This window comes from Cuculus canorus, chromosome 2 (genome assembly GCF_017976375.1).
Source record: "Cuculus canorus isolate bCucCan1 chromosome 2, bCucCan1.pri, whole genome shotgun sequence".
NCBI lineage: Eukaryota > Metazoa > Chordata > Aves > Cuculiformes > Cuculidae > Cuculus > Cuculus canorus.
In genome coordinates this window covers 44,787,299-44,808,871 of record NC_071402.1, presented here as the reverse complement: position 1 = coordinate 44,808,871, position 21,573 = coordinate 44,787,299, and the positions used below count along the sequence as shown (strand labels likewise).

The 21,573-nt window shown below is 44.4% G+C and overlaps 2 protein-coding genes across 5 annotated transcripts in view; one reads left to right on the top strand and one right to left on the bottom strand.

The window, feature by feature from the left end:
* The window catches only part of SPIDR (scaffold protein involved in DNA repair), a 209,490-nt gene extending 197,038 nt beyond the window's left edge, over positions 1-12,452 (top strand). For 2 of the 4 annotated variants that reach the window (XM_054058528.1, XM_054058526.1), the window contains 6 exons: positions 961-1,159; positions 2,197-2,349; positions 7,100-7,193; positions 8,646-8,760; positions 9,184-9,237; positions 11,798-12,452. In XM_054058528.1, coding sequence (XP_053914503.1) covers positions 961-1,159; positions 2,197-2,349; positions 7,100-7,193; positions 8,646-8,760; positions 9,184-9,237; positions 11,798-11,929 — 747 coding nt within the window. In that variant the 3' untranslated portion in view covers positions 11,930-12,452. The remainder of the gene's footprint in view (positions 1-960; positions 1,160-2,196; positions 2,350-7,099; positions 7,194-8,645; positions 8,761-9,183; positions 9,238-11,797) is intronic. The other 2 variants (XM_054058527.1, XM_054058530.1) reach the window with 2 other exon arrangements.
* A 1,299-nt stretch (positions 12,453-13,751) lies between these two features.
* On the bottom strand, positions 13,752-15,491 carry CEBPD (CCAAT enhancer binding protein delta). Its single transcript, XM_054057284.1, has one exon. The coding sequence runs from the start codon at positions 15,335-15,337 to the stop codon at positions 14,351-14,353; it is 987 nt and encodes a 328-aa protein (XP_053913259.1). The 5' UTR covers positions 15,338-15,491; the 3' UTR covers positions 13,752-14,350.
* Between the last annotated feature and the right edge of the window lie 6,082 nt (positions 15,492-21,573).

Here is a 21,573-nt window from a genome sequence, read left to right as displayed (position 1 = left end):
AAGAAAAGAAGAAAAGCATGAATTGTAAAATGGTAACCCGTCTGATTTTGTTAGAGACCTTGGAATAAGCAGTGATACGTATGTAACGTCTGTCTAGTCTGTCTTGTACGTCATCCCACTGTGAAAAATTGAACTGTTTTTGCAACAGTTATTTTCAGGTATGAAGGCTGAGATGAAATGTAGGTATTTTGGTTGTGACATCAGTAGTTCTGATATACCTTAATTTAGACAAACTGATATTTTTATACCTGTCTTAGGCAGAAACCTTACATTGTTACTGTAGATTCCTATGTCTCTTATTTATGAGTTGCCTATTTCCCTATTTCTATGCATCATTCAAATATTTAGAGATCTTTGTTCAATTGAAAGAGAAAGCTCCAGCTTTGTAACTAGCAGTAGCTATTAGCCAAGGACTGGAAGTAGCTGTTAACCAAGGACTGGTGCTCTTGGGAATCAAATAACAGTACAAGGAAAATTTGCTTACCTGGGAATAATGTTCATAGTAGCAATAACCTTTCCTTTTTTTTAAAAAAAGAGGCAATTAACTTTATATACATATATATATCATATACTCATATAAATATGTAATATATAGTTTATATAGTAGATAAGTTTTTTTAATAAACTACGTTTTAGAATCCTTTGTATAGTCCAAGTGAGTTATGATAAAGCATGATAGCTGATAGAGCTAAAACCAAGATTCCAGAGGATCAACCTCGGAAAGTTAATTTAAAACTTATAGATGTATCTTCAGTATCTTCAGTAAGGAATAATGAAAAAATCCAATAAAGCTTTGATTAATTATCCTGTATAAACCCTAAATGTAATAATTTCTGTAAGTTTTATTAGTTATTTGAATACGAGGATGTTATTTGAGTTTTCCCTTCTACTAAAAATTAACAAATACAGTCCAATTTTCTATCCTGTTTCTTTTGTTTGTTTGTTTTGTTTTAATTGTAGACAAAACATAGTGTTCCTTTAAATCAAAGAGAGATCTGGTTGTTTGTGACAGACTCCACATTGCAAAATGTGGCTCATATGATTCCAAAAGTTGTTGCCGTGTCAGTCGCTGCATCGTGTGTTCTCAGTGCAGAAATCACAGAAGCCCTCAGTGTTGCCTCGCAACGCGTCTTCTTCAAGGATGCACTGTGGGGAAATGGTAAGCTTTACATGTGGCTTTGAAGCTGTTGGAATCAGACTGAAATAGCACCATAATCTCTGACACTGCAGATTTCATTCTCAGATGGAAATGAGACATTGCAAGTTTGGGGTGAGAAAACTGAAAGGGGTTGCAATTAGAGCTTTCCTGCGAGGTTTCATTTTTATATTTTTTGCTTGATCTCAAAAGTAAGTGAGAAATTCAGTGATCTTGCTGTATGTCCACTAATATTACTGTCAGTCTTCTCTGATGACTGTTGAATCTAATGACCAGCGTCAATCAAATTTGCTAGTTGACAGAAGGCTCAAAAATATTAAGAAACTTGGTTTCATTTGGTTTTGTATTCTCACAGAAACTTATTTCATTGACTTTAACTACCTCCAAAAGGAGCAAGACACTTGCTTGTCCCTAGATACAGAAATATTGTGAACTCTCCTATCCCATTTTAACTGTGTGTCTTTGCCACCATACAGAACATGTTCACTTTACATCCATTTTTAGTCACTTTTTTTTTGAGGTTCAGGTATAGTTCTCTATGGTGCCAGCATGCATAGTTCATATTCATGCCTTCAGTCACTTCCAAATTGTAAGTAAACTGGAAGCACCAGCCTGTGTAGATGACTGTGTCCTGAAGCAATAATCTCTGCTTTGGAGAGTAAAGCACTGCACGCACCTACTCTTCGTAATCTTTGAAACAAAGTAATATCACCTGAATGGACGCCCAGGCTTACTACCAGGGAAGAAATGGTAATGTTGTGTTTCCAGGGAGCATGGTGCGATGCAGTCTGGGTGGAATTGGACTCTCTTCTGCCATATTTGAATTTTTAAAGCATCTTTTTCGCTAGGAGCTGCAAAGTGTAATGCGAGCCTGATGTATATATCACTGAAAGCAAAATATTTTGTCATTGAGAAAACCTGGTGGAGTCTATCCATCTGTTTAGTAGCTGGCAGAGATCGTTGTCTTTATTGGCTGTGACAATTAACATGGTCACCTTTTTCCTTGTTACTGTACTGAGTTGAAATGTCTTTGTTGGCAGGTAGGATTATTTGTGTTGAACGTACTGTTCTCTTATTACAAAAGCCTCTTTTGTACTCGGCTGCCGGTGCTGACCTCAGTGAGCTGACTGGCCCTGTCAGACTTGATGAGCTGGATTCTACAACACAGGCCAACTCCATTTGTGCTGTAAGAGGTTTGTATGGCCTTTCCTGAAATGAAAGCAGTTAATTATTTGTGCTTGCTTTAATCTTTTAGGTCTTCGTATTGATTTCTTGCACAAACAGCATGTAGGGATAAAAAAGCACAGTGTTGCTGTGAGTCATTAGGATATTTAAGATTTATACTTGTGGGCTCTTGTTTGCCTTTTGCTGGCCAAGCTCTGCTCCCACTCACTGGTACCCCAGAATAACTGTTCGATGCACAATCTAAATTCTTATATTCCCTCCTCCACTGTCTTCTTTCAGGAGCCTTCTGTTCACAGCAGCCTTGTTGATGTTGGCAACAGTAAAGTATACCAGTATTTTTCAGGCAGATGAATAAGATATGTGAGCCAGATCCTGAGCAGTAGGGGCTAGTGTCTGATTTCCCTGGAGTTTTGCTGCAGTGGGGCAATTTAATGTTTCACCATAGTCATCTAGCATAACTTGGCCAATATTTGCTCACCAGCCACTTTGGATCATTGCTTTGTCTAATATTTCAGTCCTACCACTAACCATGCAGAAAAATTTCTTACAATGTATTTTCTAACATTTCCTAATCAGGCAGAAACACTTCCTACTGTGTATTTTCTGATGGTTGGTCCAGTTGGTCAGCTTCTTAAACAGTTACAGAGTGCCTATAGGGAAAACTCCTTAAAAGCCAAATAACTCTTGGCTTTTAAAAACAATTTCCTTTCTTATTTTAACTCTCATGATTCCAGTAGCCTTTGTAGAAAATTCTTGATACTGTTTTACATTTACGCCTTCTAGCATTCACTGGAGCATTTAAAATGAGCTCTAAAATAATAGCAAATAATGGTTACAAATTAATCCTTCCAGCTATAATGAAAAGACAGTCTGAAACCAGGCAAAGCTGTTACTAAATATACCTTCTGCTATGGCAGAGCCAAAAGTTAGCAATGCTTCTGTGATTAAAAAATGAGCATCTTGCAGTGCCAAATCTTGAACTCTAGCATTGCATGATGAAAAACAAGAGGCACTGCTAGAGGCACTTCACTCTCAGACCTCATCATCACATACATTTCACATTGATATTGTGAGTTATATGAAAGATATTTCTGTCACTGGGTGTGAAATACATTTTGGCTTTTCATTTTTAATCTCTCCAATAGTTAATGCCGAGAACTATCATGTCTCTGCTGTTAATTCTATAACTAAGTATGAGAAATGCCTGTATTCTTTTGTCCTATTGACAGTGTACATAGTAGGATAAAGCAAACGTTTCTCTATCCCTTCTTTTTTCAGCAGAGCAAAGAAAATCCATCTTTGTGATCTATCATGTAAACAAGTACTCGCTTTACACACGTGGGTTGTGTCACGCTTTCCCTCTCCTGTATTACAGGTGAAGAAGGACAAAAGGAGAAATTAATCCTACAATCTTGTCTTGCTTAATCTGAAATCTGCCCAGGGTAGCTGTTATCAGTATGTTCCTACATCTTTGTACAAACATAGAATATAAAATATCTTCTTCATACCTGTGCTAATGCTGTATTTAGATAATAACTCTCACTTTTATGTGAGAGTTTATTTTATTTATAAAATTATTTAATAGCATTTAAAATATATATCCACTGTTTTAGAATTCATTTAGTTAGTGCCTACATCTTTCTACTGAAGGAGAGAAACTAATAGTGTTAACAATACTTTGTTGGTGGGAGAATATGTATTTGATGGAGTAACCCATGAAGGAAAATTTATTATCTCTAGAATTCACTCACTGTCTCTGTCTCTTAACTCAGAGTTATTAGTCTGGCTTTCAATAAGAAGCAGTGTTACCTTGTTCATTCTTTTTCTCTGTGTCCTCCTTTCACTTCCTGTACTTTTGGTCACCTGTGTATGCGGTACGGAGGCCTCCTCTCAACTAACACTTAAAGAGACTGCAAAAAGCATTCTTCTTGAAGTAGTGCTTCTTCTGCAGTCATGGCTGCTCCTTCTGGCTCTCAGGGATTCAGCAGACTCAACCTTCCCTAGGAAAACCTTTTAACCAGTGAGAAATGCAGGTAGTCATTTAAGTCCCTATCCTTAGATACCCTGACTGGTCACAGCATCAGAGCCTCAGGAGTGCCAGGACTGGAGGTGCAAAGGCCATGCTGCCTGTGGGATTTTAGGCACGTCGGTCATTGGAAGCTGTGTACATAGGATAAGTTAGGTTGGAAGGAGCCTCTGCAGTTCCACCAAACCTAAGTCCTACTCAAAGCTAAGCCTTGAACAAAATGGTACAACTCTATAGCTGGCCCAGCTTTGAGCAGGAGTTTGGAGTGGAGGAACTTCAGGGGTTCTTTCCTCATCAAAAAGGAAAATGTTGCAATCCAAGCAGAGCCGCTGCGTTTGTCAGAAACCCTTGTTTCAGGGAGATCTCATCATATCAGCTCTGGGATGGAGTGTCTTGCTCTTCAACAGATGAGTGAAAACCTGTGGTTGCTTTTTACTGGAGAGTTTACTCTTCTTCTAAAGATCAGTCTGTGGTTCTCACTTGTGAGCTCAGGGTTAACAGATTTCTAATCACTGTGTATTGCAAAGTAATTTTTAACCTCTTTTTGCTGAATAGTAGCAGTCAGGACGACTTAAAGGTTGGCAGTTCATACTGCATAAAACTGTTTTTAGTCTTAGCCATGCTTATAAGCAAATTCCAGTTAGTCCATACCACATATGTTATGTGAGAATACTACTTGATTAGTGATATTTGCCTAGTATATGACTCACCACCAGACACTGAATTTTCACTTTGCATATTTAAGCCCTTACTCAGAGGTGTGTATTTTTCACTTTCTCTCTTAACAGTGGGGTCAATCAACTTGCCTAGGTTTCTATTTTTGATTGAACTTTTCCCCTTCCTGTCCATTAATCAGGATAACTGATTGGAAAAAATAGATAAATTCATTTTTTTTAATGTTTCAACCAGGGTGTTGCTTTTAATCCTCAGCCCTTCCTTGCTTCCCTCACCAGATACCTTTTTTCGAGGTAGTGTCCTATTATCAGTGCCACAACCCGTAAAAATAGGCTAGAGGTAAAAATTTTGGCTACATGCATTTCTACTTAAAAGAAGGATCTTGGGAAAATAGCCCAAAGGTTTTTGAATGTCAAGGAAAATCCAGAGTCTTGACAAAGATGTGCAGCAATTCAGCAGCTTAGACTTGAGAAATCACTTTGCAGGCAGGATAAACAAGACTGTCACTAGATTAGGTCTCTTACTGCCTTCAGTTATGTTTGTTCTGACTTCAGTGATCTCTCATGGTTTTCTCGAGGGAACTCTATGTTGTCATCAAAATAAACCTCTCCACTAGACATAATCTCATCGGTATGATCCTGATTCATTTTCTTCGCGTGTATTTTTATTACTTGTGCACCAGCGTCCTGCAATTGCAATTGGGGGAAAGTTAAAAGGCTTAGAAAGAAACAGATCTGTCAGAAACGGTGATATTTTTTGTTTGTTTGTTTTTAATGATTTTTGTAATGAAAAAGGAAACATTCTGCAAACTAATTGGTAGCTTTTCTTTTTCCCTAGACAAGGGAAACATGCTGATGCTGTGGCAGAAAGCATCTTACATTGTAGTAGCAAGTGCTGATGGAAACTCCCAGTTTATCACAAAAACTGAAGAATCAAAATTATTCCTGTAACAATCTAAGGGCTTAAATGCACAGAATTGCTTATTCTGTCGGTGAAATCCATGTTATTCCATTATGTGCACAGAAATTTGGTCATAAATGTTGTATTTGAAAAGCTTTCCTAGTCTTCAGACTTGCTGTCCTTTGACTTCCCGAAGAAAATTATGGTTTTGTTGTTTATGTTTAGCTCCCTCCTTCCTTTTAGCCCTTCTCCCAGGAGAATCAGGAAACCAAGGAATTAACACTATGTACAGACCGCAGAGGGTAAATGCTCCCTAGTCTCTCAGGGTTTCTTTTATTGAATGTGGTGTAAAACTGGGAGATTCTTGCTTAGTAGGAGCTGGAATTTTTTGTCTACACTTCTGTTGTACCAGTGAGAGTTTATTTTAGTGTAATTTCCTTTTTGCAGGTGATCCACAATATATGCATCAAAATACTTAGAAGTATTTTCTCCATAAATAATGCTTGTAATTTCAGCATATCGTTACCATAAAATATAATACTCTTTGTTGGCTTCTCATAAAACTTTGAATATGATTTTCCTTGCCAAAACTAGTGAGGCCCTTTATATTAGTCCAAAGTATCTTTGGCATTCCCTTCTCAGGCACACGCTTAAATCTGTGGGCCAAATCTAATCTCTGTTAAATCAGTATAAATGAAGAATAACTCCATTGTTAATGGAATTTAGCTGGCAGTGTTGGTTTTGAAAGGAATTGGGCCTTCTTATTGGTTTGTGTTTCCTAAATATTGATATCAAGCTATCTGACCTGATGATTTTTATAGCTATTTATTGCTAAGGAAACATCAGAAGATCAGAAAGAAAACAAACAAACAAAAACAAATCAGAAAAACAATAAAACCCAAACCAAAAGAACTGAACCTGTTTGGAAAGGTAATTATCTATTATCTACTTTCTGGTATTTTTAGAATGTAACACACGCTGCTGTACTTTCATCCCTTGTTGGAGGGACAAAGGAGAAAGGGAGTGAGATTGTTGGAAGAGCTGATGCTTGCTCCAATAGGATGACAGTCAGAAAGGATCAAACCTGCTGTGAAGCCAGGAGTGACTGTGTTTGCTAGCTTACTGTTAGTATTTTGTAAGAATTTCATCTTCTGCAGGTACTGTTGTTGGAGTAAATGAGAGGACTGCTTTCTCCTGGCCTACATGTGACAGATGTAGCAATGGAAAGTTGGAACTGTGTCCCCAGGACAGGTGAGAGTCAACATGCTCCAGAGCACTCCAGGTGTTTTGCAGATGTAGCCATAACAGGTGATGCAATAATTCCTGCAGGCACAGGCTGCACTTTGTTCCTTCCTAGAACTAAGAGGTAGTATTTTTATTGCTGATGAACTGATAAAACCTGCAAGGTAAGATTAATTTAATAAGACAGATACAAGTAGATACAAAATGGTTTGTATTTGCAGTTATCACAGGGTTTTTTTCAAACTAATCTTAAAGTATTGCTTATAAAGATTTCATAGCCCACTGCCTTATAACATTAGTTTTAATAAACATCCACATAAATCACAGGTCTGGTTTTAAGCTCCTTTAAAAGTACTTTTTTGTGTTTCTCTATACTACCTTGTTACCCTGTATGCCACGAGTTAACCTCATTTTTATATTGAACTGCAATCGTTGCTCTAATCTATTTTGGTGTGAAAGAGTTGTGTTTCAGACCTATTAAATTTATAACCTTTCTTAGAAGGCTGTTGAATAATTCTGGGGGTACGACTGTCCCAAATGTGAAGACTGATCCCACAGGAGCTGTTACTACCTGAAATGCTAAACCTATATCACACTGGCATGCCCTTAGAAAGTCTCCCCTTCAGCTGCTTAGCCGGTGTGCCCTTGTAGAGTCTGAAATACCTGATGGGATAAAAACACGAGAGGATAAGGGAGTAGTCAGAGTGTAAAAAGAAGGGGGGGGGAGTGTCTACTGGAAAAGCTTATACAAAGCATAATGAGAAGTTGAGTGGTTTTGATCCCATTGGAGTAGATAACATTTTCCTACATGTGAGAAGCTTTACCACTTATGCTTTGTTATATAGAACTTTCACAGGAAAATGGCTGAAAATGAAAAAAAGGTTGTGCTATACCATACTATCATGCCAAAAATAAGGACGTGTTTGTGTATGCATAGTAGTGTAGTTCAATAAAAAAATCTCTACTGTAAAGGACAGTTTTACTTCATTTGGAGAACAATGTAGCATCAATATTTGTTTAAGATGTTATTCCAACAAGCACTTACAGCTGAGCTTAATTTTATGCGTATGACTTAAGTGTGTGCTGAAAACGTTGAACATTTGCCGAATGAAGGCCTAAATCAATAAGTCACTTTGGCCAAATCAAATTTTCTTTTGCCATAACTTTTAGAAGGTTATGAGATTAGTATTTGCTTAAATTATAAATAGCAACCTTCTCTCATGTTGCCAAAACTTAGAAAAGGAAGATCCTTTTCCTAGATGAGTTTAGCTCCTCCAAGAGAATTACTTAACTCTACCAACAGAAGAGGTCTATGAGCTATTACCAAATGAATCTTTACCAGGGCTTTTCTACTAGAAGTATTTTAGAGAATAAGCTAGCAGATTTTTTGTGTGTTTTGATTTTATGACTGATCGCTTTGCCATTTCTCTGTGGTTTTCCATCATCATTTGCATGTTTCAGAAGATTGTTATATTGCAACCAGTGCTCCGATGTTGTCACTTCACCGGTTTTGAAAATGCAGCTGGAAGTCTTCTTGAGTTGTCCATCCCGATCTCAAAGTACACTAAAAGTAAAGGTATATTTATAAACAGCTCTGTCTGAAGGAATATTAACAGATTTAAGAGTATCCCATAATTTAATCTGATACTAAACTTCCGTTTTATTGGACTAAGAACCCAGTTCCTAAATCTTACTCAAATAATACAGTCTTTGAGTTCACCCTGAGGTTTCCAAACTGTTTATTGTCCAGCTGAAGGGCTTTGTTGGGCTGAGCCTTAGGAAAGCTCATTCTCCACAGCCTAAGGAGGAATGTGTGTTTTTAGACAATTATTCTGAACATCCTTTGTGTCAACTCTCCTCTGCATTTTTGGCCAGAGAAACAAAACTGTTCTATATTAAAATGGTAAATTTTGTTTGACTGTTTTAACCTTCAAACAGAATATCTTCGCATACATAAGACTTTTGTCATGAACAAAACCTGTTGATTTTCTCATTCCAGCTGTTACAAAAGACAATCTCTTCTCTCCTGATGTCCTCCACCAGTGACGATGGGGTAAGTATAATGAATGTTGATGAAATAAAGTTAACTACGTAACTTACCGTAGAGGCAGAGTACAGGAGATGTGAATCAGGTGGGAAGATATTCGAATCATGGAAATGAAAGGGATTCATGGAGGTCATCGCAGACTGTCCCTCACAGTAGGCATGGACAAGGTCCTCCATGACTTGGCTGGCAGGTTCTTAGAAACCTCTGAGGATGGAAATCCCACCACCCTTCTAGGCAGCTTGTTTCAGAACCACACTGGGAGCAGTAGGACATTTCACTAGAAATAATGACTTTTTTTCTCATGTGCAGCCTGGGATTAGAGTGTGCTGGATGCTTCCACCTGCTGATGCCCTGCTATCATCAGAATGAGTATCATCTCTCCTTTTTAGAGAAAGGTTGCCACAGATGGGATGTGTAGACAGCTGTAGCTCAGCTGAGGATCTGCAGAGCTATGTGCAAACAGTGCTGTGTCCAGACATTCAGAGCTGTGGTGAGCAGTGCTGGGCTTTACTCCATTTTCTGGCCAAAGATCCAAAGACAGAGGGCAAGCATCCCACCTTGTTGGTCTGGTCTTCTGAACTGTACAAACCACAACTATTTTCTAATAGCACAAGCATGAAATTACTGGCAGGTGGTAATAGTAGAGAAGTTTGCAAAACATGTGCAAGATAATACTTTATAATTTTATGAATGAAATACGCATAAGCTATGGGGATCCATGGGCTAAAGTACAGTTTATGTAATCATGAAGTAGGTATTCCTTTAATCTGAGATATCAGAAGAACCCTGACATTTGGCACAGTGACCCAGATTTATCTCAGGTGAGGGAGGCACCCAGGTAGGTGCCTGGCTGGCATTGGCTGCCGCATGGTCAGCAACAAAGGAGCGGCACCTTCAGAGAGTGATTAAGTCCAGTTAGGATCCTGAGATCCCACCCCTTCATTGCACGTGGAAGGGAGTGAAGGTCAGCTCGTTGTCTCGTTTAATCATCCCAATGAAGTACCTTCAGTTAGGTGACACGTACTGGGGGCATTTTGCTTTCCCTGACTTACACAGTCCTCTAGCATTTTGCTAGTACATGCCTCATGGTTTTAGTGGGATCCATGGATCGTTTTTAAAGTGGAATGTTTCTCTGAAACTGTACGTTATTTTTCTTATGTTGGAGGGTGTATATTTCATTTAAGCAAAGAGATACAAAGTATGTTCTTTCTTTTAACAGCCAAGTCTAGCTGAGTTTACGGGATGTGTCTAGTTTGGTTACAGACTGACAAAACAAGAGTTCTTTTTTAGGTTATTGGAATTCAAACCACCTCTTTTTCATGTTTTTCATCTTTCAATTTTTATAATGCTGGTAATCAGAAGTCTGGTAACTTAGAAATGGTTTTTTTTTTCCCTAGCTGAAACGCAGGAATATATTTTCCTTTTTTATTTCATAAGCATTTCCATCTCTGAACCACTGCATTTTAAAAAGCACCACATCTTAACAGACATTAATCACAAGAAATACCACTTGAGGTGGCATTCTTTTGCCAGTGCTGCTAAAGTTTCTAAGGGTGTAGCTTTGTAATTACTTCTTTTGGCAGGGAGGTTGGTTTTAGCCGTCACTGCCCCTGGCCACTTGTTCCTTACCTTGTGACAACCCTTCTGTTTCACCAGGATAGCTGTTTGTGCAGCTGCATGGTGAACTGGACTGCGGACCAGTCTGGGGTAAAAATAATCAAGGAAAGAAAAAAAAATAAATAAAAGAAAAGGGTTGTTTATACCTTGAATCAGGCAACAGACGTGGGTATCGCATACCTGTACAAATGCAGGTGAAAGCTGGGGAGCATGGTTGAAGGCAAGTCAAGCTGAGGAAAGAAATTAAACCTGCCATCTGAGAGATACCTTCTTGGGCAAGGTAACGGCTGTTGGTGTTAGCAGTTACGTTCACATGCTCTCTCTCATCTTAGAGAAATCATCCCAGGCTCGCATTCCTCTCCTTCACGCAGCTATAGCCTCTACAAATAGGCTCAGGCACAACTCATGCAGGCGAACTGCCGGTCGGATCATTAAACAGAAGGGACTGTGTGGGTGCCAGGGACTGCAAATGGTGCCTGATACAATAACCGAGTTAAAAGAGAGGAAAGGGGGAGTAAAAAGAGTTACAAAATACTTTTTAGATTAGTGGGTCTGTTAGCAAAGGTAATTGATATATGGTATGCATATACACATTGCTAGCACATATGAAATCCTGCGAGTCTCAGAAAGCTGGATAAAGGGAACACATGTAGGTTATGCTTCAGCAAAACTGAGTTCAAAGTCACAGTAGCTTTTTTTGGTTTTTAACAGTTCATTTTTAAAAGCCTGCTAGGGAAGCAGCACGTTAAGCCTAGTGAGATCTAATTATTGAAAATCTGCTATTCATTCTTTCTATCAGTTCTAATGCACCATTCTTTTTGAGTCCTTAAAAAAAAAAACTGTCTGTCTGTTGGAAGAGGACCTTACCCTGCATCTTCCGAGCCGAATGCTGCTTAGAACACAATGTCCAGGACTGTTTGTTTTAATCAACATGCTTTTATCACTGCAGAGTTATGAGGTGCAGAGCGTGCTGGGAAAGGAGGTGGGGTTATTGAACTGCTACGTCCACTCTGTAACCAGCCACCCCAACTGTGTTGGACTGGAGGAAATAGTTCTTCTGGAAGCAGCAGCAAGACACTGAGCTGGACTCTAGTCAGCTGCTATAGTATCTGTGGACTTTGTAATGCGGTTATCTGTTAACTAGTGCTACAGATAATGTGTAATGCAAGTGTGATAAGTATTGAGGCAGTTTATTAAAACTGATTTACAAAGCACATTGTGTTATCGCTGAAAAAATCAGTTTAAAAAAATCTGTTCAATTTTCTGAACTCTTTTTTGGATCAGTTCAGAATTTAAAAACTACAGTTCTTTGGCACGTTTGCCGTTTATATACGTAAAACAACTTGTTCTGAAAGTTTTGAATAGTGATTTTTTTTATAATACCGTATTTATTATGTTTCGATGGACAATATTTTACTGATATTTTTGAAATAAATACCTTGCTACAGGCAGTGAACATTGGTCTAAGCTGAGTTTTATCAGCAGATTCCAGATGTACCGCTGGCTGCAATACACTGTGTTGCACGTGAATTCTGAGTTGTAATGTTTGTTAGCACCTTGCAATAAATGTTGTAAAGACACAATAAATGTTGTAAAGACAGAGATTTGAACAAAGCTTGTGTTTTGAAGTGTCAAGCATATACAAAGTTAATGTTTTACAGTTAATTGGTCTCTAAGCATAGAAGTACAGTGTTATCTATAGCTTCCCACAAGGCAGGCATTTCATTATGCAGTTTCTGTTAAGTATAATGAGTAAACTGCTTTGTAACTATTGTCACCCTGACTGTAGAGGGACATGGATTCAGAGAAATAATACCAAAATCTTCCTATGTCTGTACTGAGATGCAAGAATTAATGCTAGAGTTCAGTCAGAGATTAGATATTTTTTTTCCCTTTCCCCTTTCCTGGTATTTAAAATCCCTTATAGGTCAGAAGGTCCAGTATGTGGTTACCCAGCAGAAAAGGAACAGCAAACTTACTGCTACTGAAATTGTTCCCGTGGCCGAGGCCGATAGTGGAAAGTCTTAAATACATCATGATTACTACAGGAATGGCCAAGCTTTTGAATCCCCCTTTTTCCCCTCCCCCACATCTTTCAGTTTCCTTACCTGCCTCCCTGTAAAAGAGGTAAGGGGACATCAGCCCATTTCTGCGCACAGGATACTGCCCTGTACGCAACCAGGGACCGTTTCTCTCACTCGGAAAGCATCGGCTGCTGGAGGTGCGTGTCCTATCAAACCACTTTTCTACCAGCGCCCTAAAGATGCTCTCGTTTGCGTGCATACGCTACCAAAATGCAGACAAGTGGCCCGGCTATCTGTTCACTCAGCCAGAGATGGCAGTGGTTGGGCTGCTCTCACTTTCACTCGCAGTGATCAGTGAAAGTGGGGGAAAGTGGCTACTTCGTGCCAGCACCGCGATAGCCTCCAGTGAACTCCAGTGCGTGTGTACAACACCTCCTTCAAGACTTCAGTCGGCCTAAACTTAGGAGCGCGTTACTGCAGGTGCAGCTTTGCGTTGTCTGGAGTGGAAACGGCTTCCAGGGTTTTTAGCAGGGATTTTAAATAACTAGGTTGTCGTGTTCACGTATATATATTGTAATTGTTTTTAAATACTATGTTTCTGGAGGAGCTCGGGCCAAAGAGCAGCCCCTCTTGCTGGGCAACTGCGAGAGGCTCAGTGGCAACAGCTGACTCAGCATTCTGGTACCACCATCCAGCTCCCTGGGGAAAGCCAACTTTGGAACAACCTGCAAGAGTCCCAAGTAATTCCCATCACCCTTCAGCTCCTTTAGGAAATAAAAACACGGTGCCCCTCACCTTGCCTCATCCCCCTCCCCTCCACCCCGAGTGGGCAGCAGCTCCCCGCGCTGCTTTCCAGACACAGAGTGAACGAGAGCGGCGTCGATTTAAAATGCTTTTTTCTTTTATTCTTAGAAATGCTGTAAAAACTGATATAAAAGGTCGAGCATGCTCAGTCTTTTCTGTTTTCCATCCTACTGTCTAAAATACATGGGGTTTTGAATCATTTTTTAACAGATGTACCATAGCTGCGGCGGCGTGAGTAAAATGTGGAAAAGACCAAAACTACCATTACAAAAATAATTTAAGGGGAGAAAAAAAAAAAAACAAGAAGAAAAAAAGAAGATATTTAGCTTTGGGTTGGTATTTTTTTCTTTTTTTTTTTTTTTTTTTTCAAGTTTCGCGGTGAAAGACGCGGGCATCGCCCCATCGCCGCCAAACATCCATGGAGCGGCAGCTACAGCCGCGGCTCCGCGCCTCCTCCCCGCACCGGCTCGGCAGCGCCCGGCACGGCTCGGCACGGGCTTAGCAGTGCTCGGCATAGCTCGGCAATGCCCGGCACGGCTCGGCAGCGCCCGACACGGCTCGGCCCGGCCCGGCTCAGGAAGGTCTCGGCACAGCTCGGCTCGCCCCTCTCGGCCCCCTGAGGTATTTATCCACGGTCTCTCGGAGCCCGTCCCTCCGTGCCGCCGCCCCGCGCGTTACCGGCAGTCGGTGCCCGAGCCGGGCTGGAGGAAAGGGGCGCCGGGCAGCTGCTTAAAGAAGTGCCGGAGGCTGGTCAAGTCCCGGGTGAGCTGCTCGATCTTCTTGTGCAGCTTCTCGTTCTCGGCCGAGAGCTCCAGCAGCTTCTGCTGCATCTCCTGGTTGCGCCGCTTCGCCTTGTCGCGGCTCTTGCGCACCGCGATGTTGTTGCGCTCCCGGCGCTGCCGGTACTCGGGGCTAAACCTGTCCACGCACTTCTTGCCGCCGCGCTCCTTGCCGCCGGCCCCCGGGACGCCCTGCGAGGGGCCGGAGGGGCCCGGGGAGCGGGTGCTGCAGCTGGAGGGCGAGCTGCTGCCCGGCGGCTCGGGGGAGGTGGGCGGCGTGGGCTGCCCGCTCAGGTTCATGATGGTCTGCGCGCAGGTGGCGATCTGCGAGGGCAGCAGCGACGAGGAGAGGTCGCTGTCGCTCCAGTCCGGCTCCTGCTTCAGGGCGCCGCGCGAGGAGGAGGAGGAAGAGGAGGAGGAGGGAGAGGAGGAGGAGGAGGAGGCGGAGGAGGCGGCGCGGGGCTCGGCGCCCAGCAGGGCGGTCATGGCAGCGCCCAGGTCCTTGGCGGGGTCGCGGCCGGGCAGGTACTCGCCGTAGTCCCCGCCCCGCTCGGGCTTGTGGTTGCTGTTGAAGAGGTCGGCGAAGAGCTCGTCGTTGCACAGCTCCAGGTTGGGCACGGCCGACATGGAGTCAATGTAGGAGCTGAAGTCGATGGCGCTCTCGTCCTCGTACATGGCCGGGGCGGCGGCGCTCAGCTCCGCCAGGCTGGACCCGCTGCCGCCCGCCTCCTCGCCGCTCATCCCGCGGCCGCCCGGCTTGCAGGCGGGGCCGGGGCCGCCGCCGCTGCCCACCTTGGCGTCGTAGAAGTTGGCGGGCTCCGGGCACCAGCTCTTGTAGCACGAGGGCGAGTCCAGGCTGTAGAGAGCGGCGGCGGCGCTCATCGGGGACGCGGGCACCGCGCGGGCTGCGGCTCCTGCTGCTGCCGGAGCTCCTGCTGCCGCTGCTGCCGCTGCTGCTACTTCTGCTGCTGCTGCTGCTACTTCTGCTGCTGCTGCTTCTGCTGCCGAAGTTCTGCTACTTTTGCTGTTGAAGTTCTGCTACTTTTGCTGTTGAAGCTTCTGCTACTTTTGCTGTTGAAGCTTCTGCTACTTTTGCTGCCGAGGCTCCTGCCGCCGGTGCCGCTGCTGGTATTGCTGGTGCTGTTGCTCCCGGTGCTCCCGGTGCTGCAGCCGCCCCGGCGTCGCCTCTCCCGGCCGAGGGTCCCGGTGCGGGCTCGGGTCACGCCGCGCTCGGTAATGGGAGGCGGGGACGGGACAAGGCGTCTCTGGACCTGGGAGCGAAACGCCCGCTCGGTCCCTTCTTATACGGCGCCGGCCCCGCCTCCTGCCCCAGTGACGGGGAGCGAGTGTTCCCGGCACCCCGGGGGCGGGAGCGGGTGGGGAGCTGCCCGCGGGGGCAGGGCCGCCTCCCGGGGGGGACGGGACCGAGCGATGCCGTCCCTGCCCCGTCCCGTCCCGTCCCCGCGCCGGGTGCCCCGTTCCCACCGCAACACTCGGCCTGAGCGCTGATTTTCCCTTTTCCCAGCTTATTTCCACCAGGGCCAGCGGAAAAGCTGAGGAGAAGGCTCCTTTTTACCCCCTCCCGCCCCTAAGGCTGCATCCCCACCCGCGTTCCCCGGCGGCGCCCTGGATGGAGCGCTGCGGGAAGATGCTGCCGCCCCACGCGTGTCTCCGCATCGCCCGAGCGCCCTCCCGAGGCTCCGCTCCTGCCGCGGGACCCACGGAGACCTCAGTCCCCCCTCCCGGGGCTGCTTGGGCTGCTTTCCCGGTGGGAAAGGGGTCTCTAGGGCACCTTAAACTGTTTCACGCTGTCTGCGTGAAGTCAAGCCTCTCTTAAAAACTTACGGTGAGTAATAACGCGTTCCCCCTCCTTCCCTTTGCAGCCAATAAACTGCTACTATTAAATGGGCAAAGCAGCGGATAAATTAAACCATTTTCATTTTGAACATGTGGAATACTATATTTTCCAGTTACACAGAACAATTTAAAAACCTCTGGCTTCCCTCCCCGGTGCTCTGTTGACTGATTTACAAAAGAAATACACACAAAACCCCTTTAGAAAAATCCCTTTAAAAATTTCTTTTTTTTTTTCTTTTTTTTTTCTTTTTTTCTTTTTTTTCCCCAGCAAACCCGGATAGATTTTTGATGCTTTGGTAGAACTAGCCCAGCCACTGACTTTTCAGCCCAGCACTCAGATGACATTGCTGGCACAAAGCTGTGCCCTGCGGAGTGCTCTGCCACTCAGAGGTGGCTTTCTGGGGACCCAGGGTACGTTTCAGGTCATGCCAGGCCTGCTGCCCGGCTCCGGGCAGGGCTCCATCTGCCTCCACCGCAGCTGTTGCAGTAATGCAGCTGTTTATCAAAGGGGTGTGTATTTTAACATAAATAGTTGGGACAGGACTGGTACATGCTCTCCTTTTGGCCGTAAGCTCTTCGTGGAAGTCTTGTGGGATCAGGGTAAGTGTGCTCTGCCTGGCAGGTGAGGTTTTGCATGGCTTTGCTTTTGACTCCAGTGCTGCAATTAACCTCACAGAGATGTTAAATAAAATTGCTTTGCTTTGCTTATCAGGGATTTAATCATGCAGCCTTTATCTACCTGAGCGTTAACCGCTGAACTTGACAGTGACACAAAAAGCGGGCAAAAAAATTTTCCTTTGCCACATCGTCAAAAAATAATACGCCCAAAGGCAGCTCTGCATGTTGCTGCTTTCTGCCCTCCAGCACTGGGGTGCATTCACGTTGCATGACTCTGTGCCACCTGCCCTTGGCCTGGCTGTCAGGCAGGGAACCGCGACCGTCGCGTGGTGCTCCTGTTTCCTCTGCATGAAGTGTGGCGAGGTTGGTGCATGAAGCATGAGCGAGTAGTTCAGAAACACCAGGCAGTGACACCCAGTCTCTCACCCTTGCTCTGCAACAGGGTCCGCTGATTCCTGGAAGGCGATACATCTCACCTGTCATAGCCATAAGACTATATTTTATCTTGGGATGCATCTCATGTAACTGCTTGTACGTGGAACTGTGTTGTGCTTTCAGCTCGCTGAAGTCCTTAGCCCCAAAGGGCAGCTGGTCATCAGTTGGTGTTGGTGTGCAACAGCCCAAACAGTCTCAGGTAATGCCCATCACACGTTACCCTAAAAAGGAGGCATGATGCACTGCCAGGTCACCCGGTCCCTGCTGGGCACCCTGCATTTAGATTTGTAAAATCACTTGGAAAACCTGCTGGGCATGGAAGCCTTGTGCAAGCCTCAGTATCTCTCACCCGTGGGACACTGAAGCTCCATTGTGGAGGGTGCAGCTTTGCTCTACGGTGTCATCGGGACGTGGAGATGTGTCTAGAGCTCATGGTCAGACCTGTCACCACCTCACCCCCCTCAAAAAATAGTGGTGAGAGCCATTCCCTGGAATCGAGTTGGTTGGTTGTTGCTGAGCCTAAACGAGCTGTGTGATTTCAGGAGCACGTTTTGGGCATTCCCTCATGTGCCATGTGGGGTGTGAAGCCCTGGGGTGGCACTACATCTGCAGTGGAGCATCCAGGAGCAGGTGAGTAAGTGATACTTGTTGCTTACCAAAGCGCTGGGCTGAGGGCAGGACTATATCCACATCATACTACTCCCTGAGGTACATTTGTTTGGCATCTCAGCAGCTGAATATGTTATTTTTGTAAACAATTTCACAGAGGGAGAAGCAGAGGCAAGCCCTTGATTCCCTCACCCATCCTGCTGAGCACCTGACCCACCAAAGCGTGGCTTCTCTCTGGGCTCCACCAAGTTTTAAACAGCAATAAGAAACATTTGAGCATCTGAGTTTCAGAATGTTTTCTCTAAGCCCTATTTGAGGTTCCTGCTCCAAATCAAGAAAATCGGAGCTTTTACACTTGGAGAGAAAGGACAAGAAACCACTCTCTAAGTTACCTTTGCAGAGTAAAGACAAAACTTGAAATCACTCTGGCGTGCTGGCTGTGAATCCCAGAGAAGCACCAGGTCCCTGAGCCCTCCAGGGACAGGAATTAAATCACACTGTTTCTTACCAGCTTTTCCTGACCCCAGGAGAGGTGAGGAAAATGGGCAATGCTTCAGCCTGGCTTTAATACTGCCTCCAGTGTGTCCACCTCTGGCAACCCAGCTGGAAGTCCAGGACCTTTTGAGGCAGTGGGGCTGGGAGCCTGATAAGGCTGGTCTGGTCCTGTGGAGCCCACAGAGCCCTTCTCTGCTCCTGGAGTGCTGTGGGACTGAGGCAGTGCCAGCAGGACCCAGGCTCTGGGGCATTCCTGGGCTGGGGTCAGAACAGCCCTGCAGGAGGGACACCTTGTCCACCTTGCAGCACTGGGTTCCACAGGGAAAGGCAGCTGACAAAGGGGAGAAAGAAGGAGGGGTGATTTGCCTGGTTTTCTCCTCCCCTCAACAAGAAGCAGGAGTGCAATGATAGTTTCGTTCAAGAGCTAGGGGCCAGGAACAGCACTTGCAGGCTGACTGGAAAATGGGACATGCAGATGAGGAGGTGCAAGTTATTTGGACAAGAGTAAGAAAACTTACCAACGCACTCCTAGGGAGGGACAGGCCCTCCCTGAGCCTGCCACTGGTTCTCCTAAACCAGTGCAGTGACTGCTGGACCTACCTCTCCCTAGCTCTCATCCCACCTCTGCCAGGGCTCCTGCCTCTCCCTTGTCTTGAATCTCTAACCAGTATTTCGTTCATCGCTTGTACTCATTTGGGTCAGTTCATTGCACTGATCCAGCCTGTGGCCACCCCACTTTTAGAGGCTGAAGAACTTGCTGGTGAATTAAAGGAATTTTATATATATATATATATATATATATATATATTTATTTATTTATTTATTTATTTTTCTTCTTCTTTTAGCTCTTTTAAACCCTGTGCTCTTACTCCCTGCGGGCACTTGAGCCCTGGCAGTGCCAGCCCTGGCTGGGTTTGTTCAGCCACACTTGAGGTTGCTGAGCTGCTGAATTAAATCTTCCATGTACTCAGGCTACAGAAAGGCCAAGTGCCATAGCAGCAGAACACCTCAGACCGTGCACTCCACGTTTTCTCATGCTCTTTGATGGACGCTCTAAACTTTTTCTTGATATGGGTTTTGCATGAGTTTGCAGGAGGGATGAGATTTGTGAGATCAAATTCAAAGAGACATCTTCTCCCTGACTAAATGGAATCCCGCACAGTATCATTTACTGCGAATTTAATGGACAGATGGAGCGTTACCCTCTCCTGCCCCATCAAAACCCAAATGAATTACAAGGAAAAGCAAAGACCCTCCCCATACACAATGCAGAAACTGTAGCCAAATCTTTTCCAGTCCCTTACCTGACTGGCCACTCCTTCTCAAAATTTTTTTGCAACAAAACCCCCTAAACACTCTCTTCTGAACCCTGTTGGTTCCATGTCAGCTGTAGCTCTCTGACACCAGCCAGTGCTGGGGTGGCTGCCAGGGTGTAACCTTTCTGCCTTTCTGATAAGCAGCATAGCTTAAAAATGAAATTTGTAAATCCCAGGTAGTTTACAAATGATGCACACGGTGTTAATAAAGTGACTGGGTAGCCCCTCACCCTCAATGCCACTGAAAGGAAAAGGAAAGAAAGTAGAATTTTAAAGCGGTAGTAATAAACCCTTATTTCAACAGCCCGATTTTCAAAAACACGATGTTTGAGGAGAAGCTAAATGTACACAACCGACCTTATGGAGGAGGCTGACCAAGCTCTTCAGTGTGAGGCCAGAAGAGCTGTAGGAAACTCTTTATTCCACAGCTGAAGACAAACCTAATTAATTATTCTTGTGGGGAGCTCGCAGACTCCTTCCCATGCCCAGACACGTGCTGGTGCTGTACCACAGCTTGTCCACAGGCACCTCAAGCTAACATTTTAATTGGGGAGCAGTAGTGGGGACTGAGAAAAATCCTAAGCATGACACGCAGCATGCAGGAACCTCTTTATCAGATGGGAAAGGAGACTGCAGAGCTTTCCTCTGTGTTTAGCAGTGTTAATATTGTTCATTAAAGGGAAATTATAACAGGAATGGTGCTAACTAGCTTGAACATGAATATTACTCTGGATGCTAAACCTAATGAGAACGTATGCTAATAGTTTACATAGCTTTTTAGATGTAACTAATGAATTTCCAGATATAATACACATTTGGGTATTAAATTGAGAAGGAAATATTCTGCCGTACTTATGGGTAGTTACTAAGTTTTGTTTTGGATCATGAAACCTGTAGTGGTCTCCAACTTTGAGCTGCACATCATCTTGTTCTTTTCTGGAAGGTGAACAAACCCACCACGTAAAGCACTGAGCCCAGCGACTCAAGGTTTTTATTGCGCCAGTACTTTCCTTGCTGTTTCATGAGCTGGCTTCAGCTCTTCCATTTAACTGCTGCATTTTATTGAGAGCAGCACTTCTTCAGTTAGGATCAAGGACAGCAGCCACGGTTTGTGTCTGCTGGAGATTATTTTCAGGCTCATTCAGCTGCACAGAGAAAGCTCCATTATCGTAGAATCATAGAATCACCAGGTTGGAAAGGACCCACTGGATCATCGAGTCCAACCATTCCTAACACTCCCTGAAACCATGTCCCTAAGCACTTCATCTACTTGTTCCTTAAACACCTCCAGGGAATGCGACTCCACCACCTCCCTGAGCAGCCTGTGCCAGTGCCTGATGTCTCTTTCTGTGAAGAATTTTTTTCTGATATCCAACCTGAACCTCCCCTGGTGGAGCTTGAGGCCATTCCCCCTTGTCCTGCCAGCTCCTTCCTCTCCACAACCTCCTTTCAGGTAGTTGTAGAGAGTAATAAGGTCTCCCCTCAGCCTCCTCTCCTCCAGGCTAAACAACCCCAGCTCTCTCAGCCACTACTCATAAGCCTTGTTCTCCAGCCTCCTCACCAGCTTCGTTGCTCTTCTCTGGACACACTCCAGAGCCTCAACATCCTTCTTGTGGTGAGGGGACCAGAACTGAACACAGTACTCAAGGTGCGAGTACTGTTAGGGGAAGTTGCTTCACATAGGATGTGTTTCTGCTCATGAAAATGCAGTGGCTTTGTGCTTTGCTCCTTAGCTGACTCGAGCTTGATGAATACATCACTAGTAGGACTCACATAGCTGTAGCTTCA

Bases quoted from the DNA above. Each gene is read 5' to 3' on its own strand.
- CEBPD (XM_054057284.1), bottom strand. From the start codon at position 15,337: ATGAGCGCCGCCGCCGCTCTCTACAGCCTGGACTCGCCCTCGTGCTAC.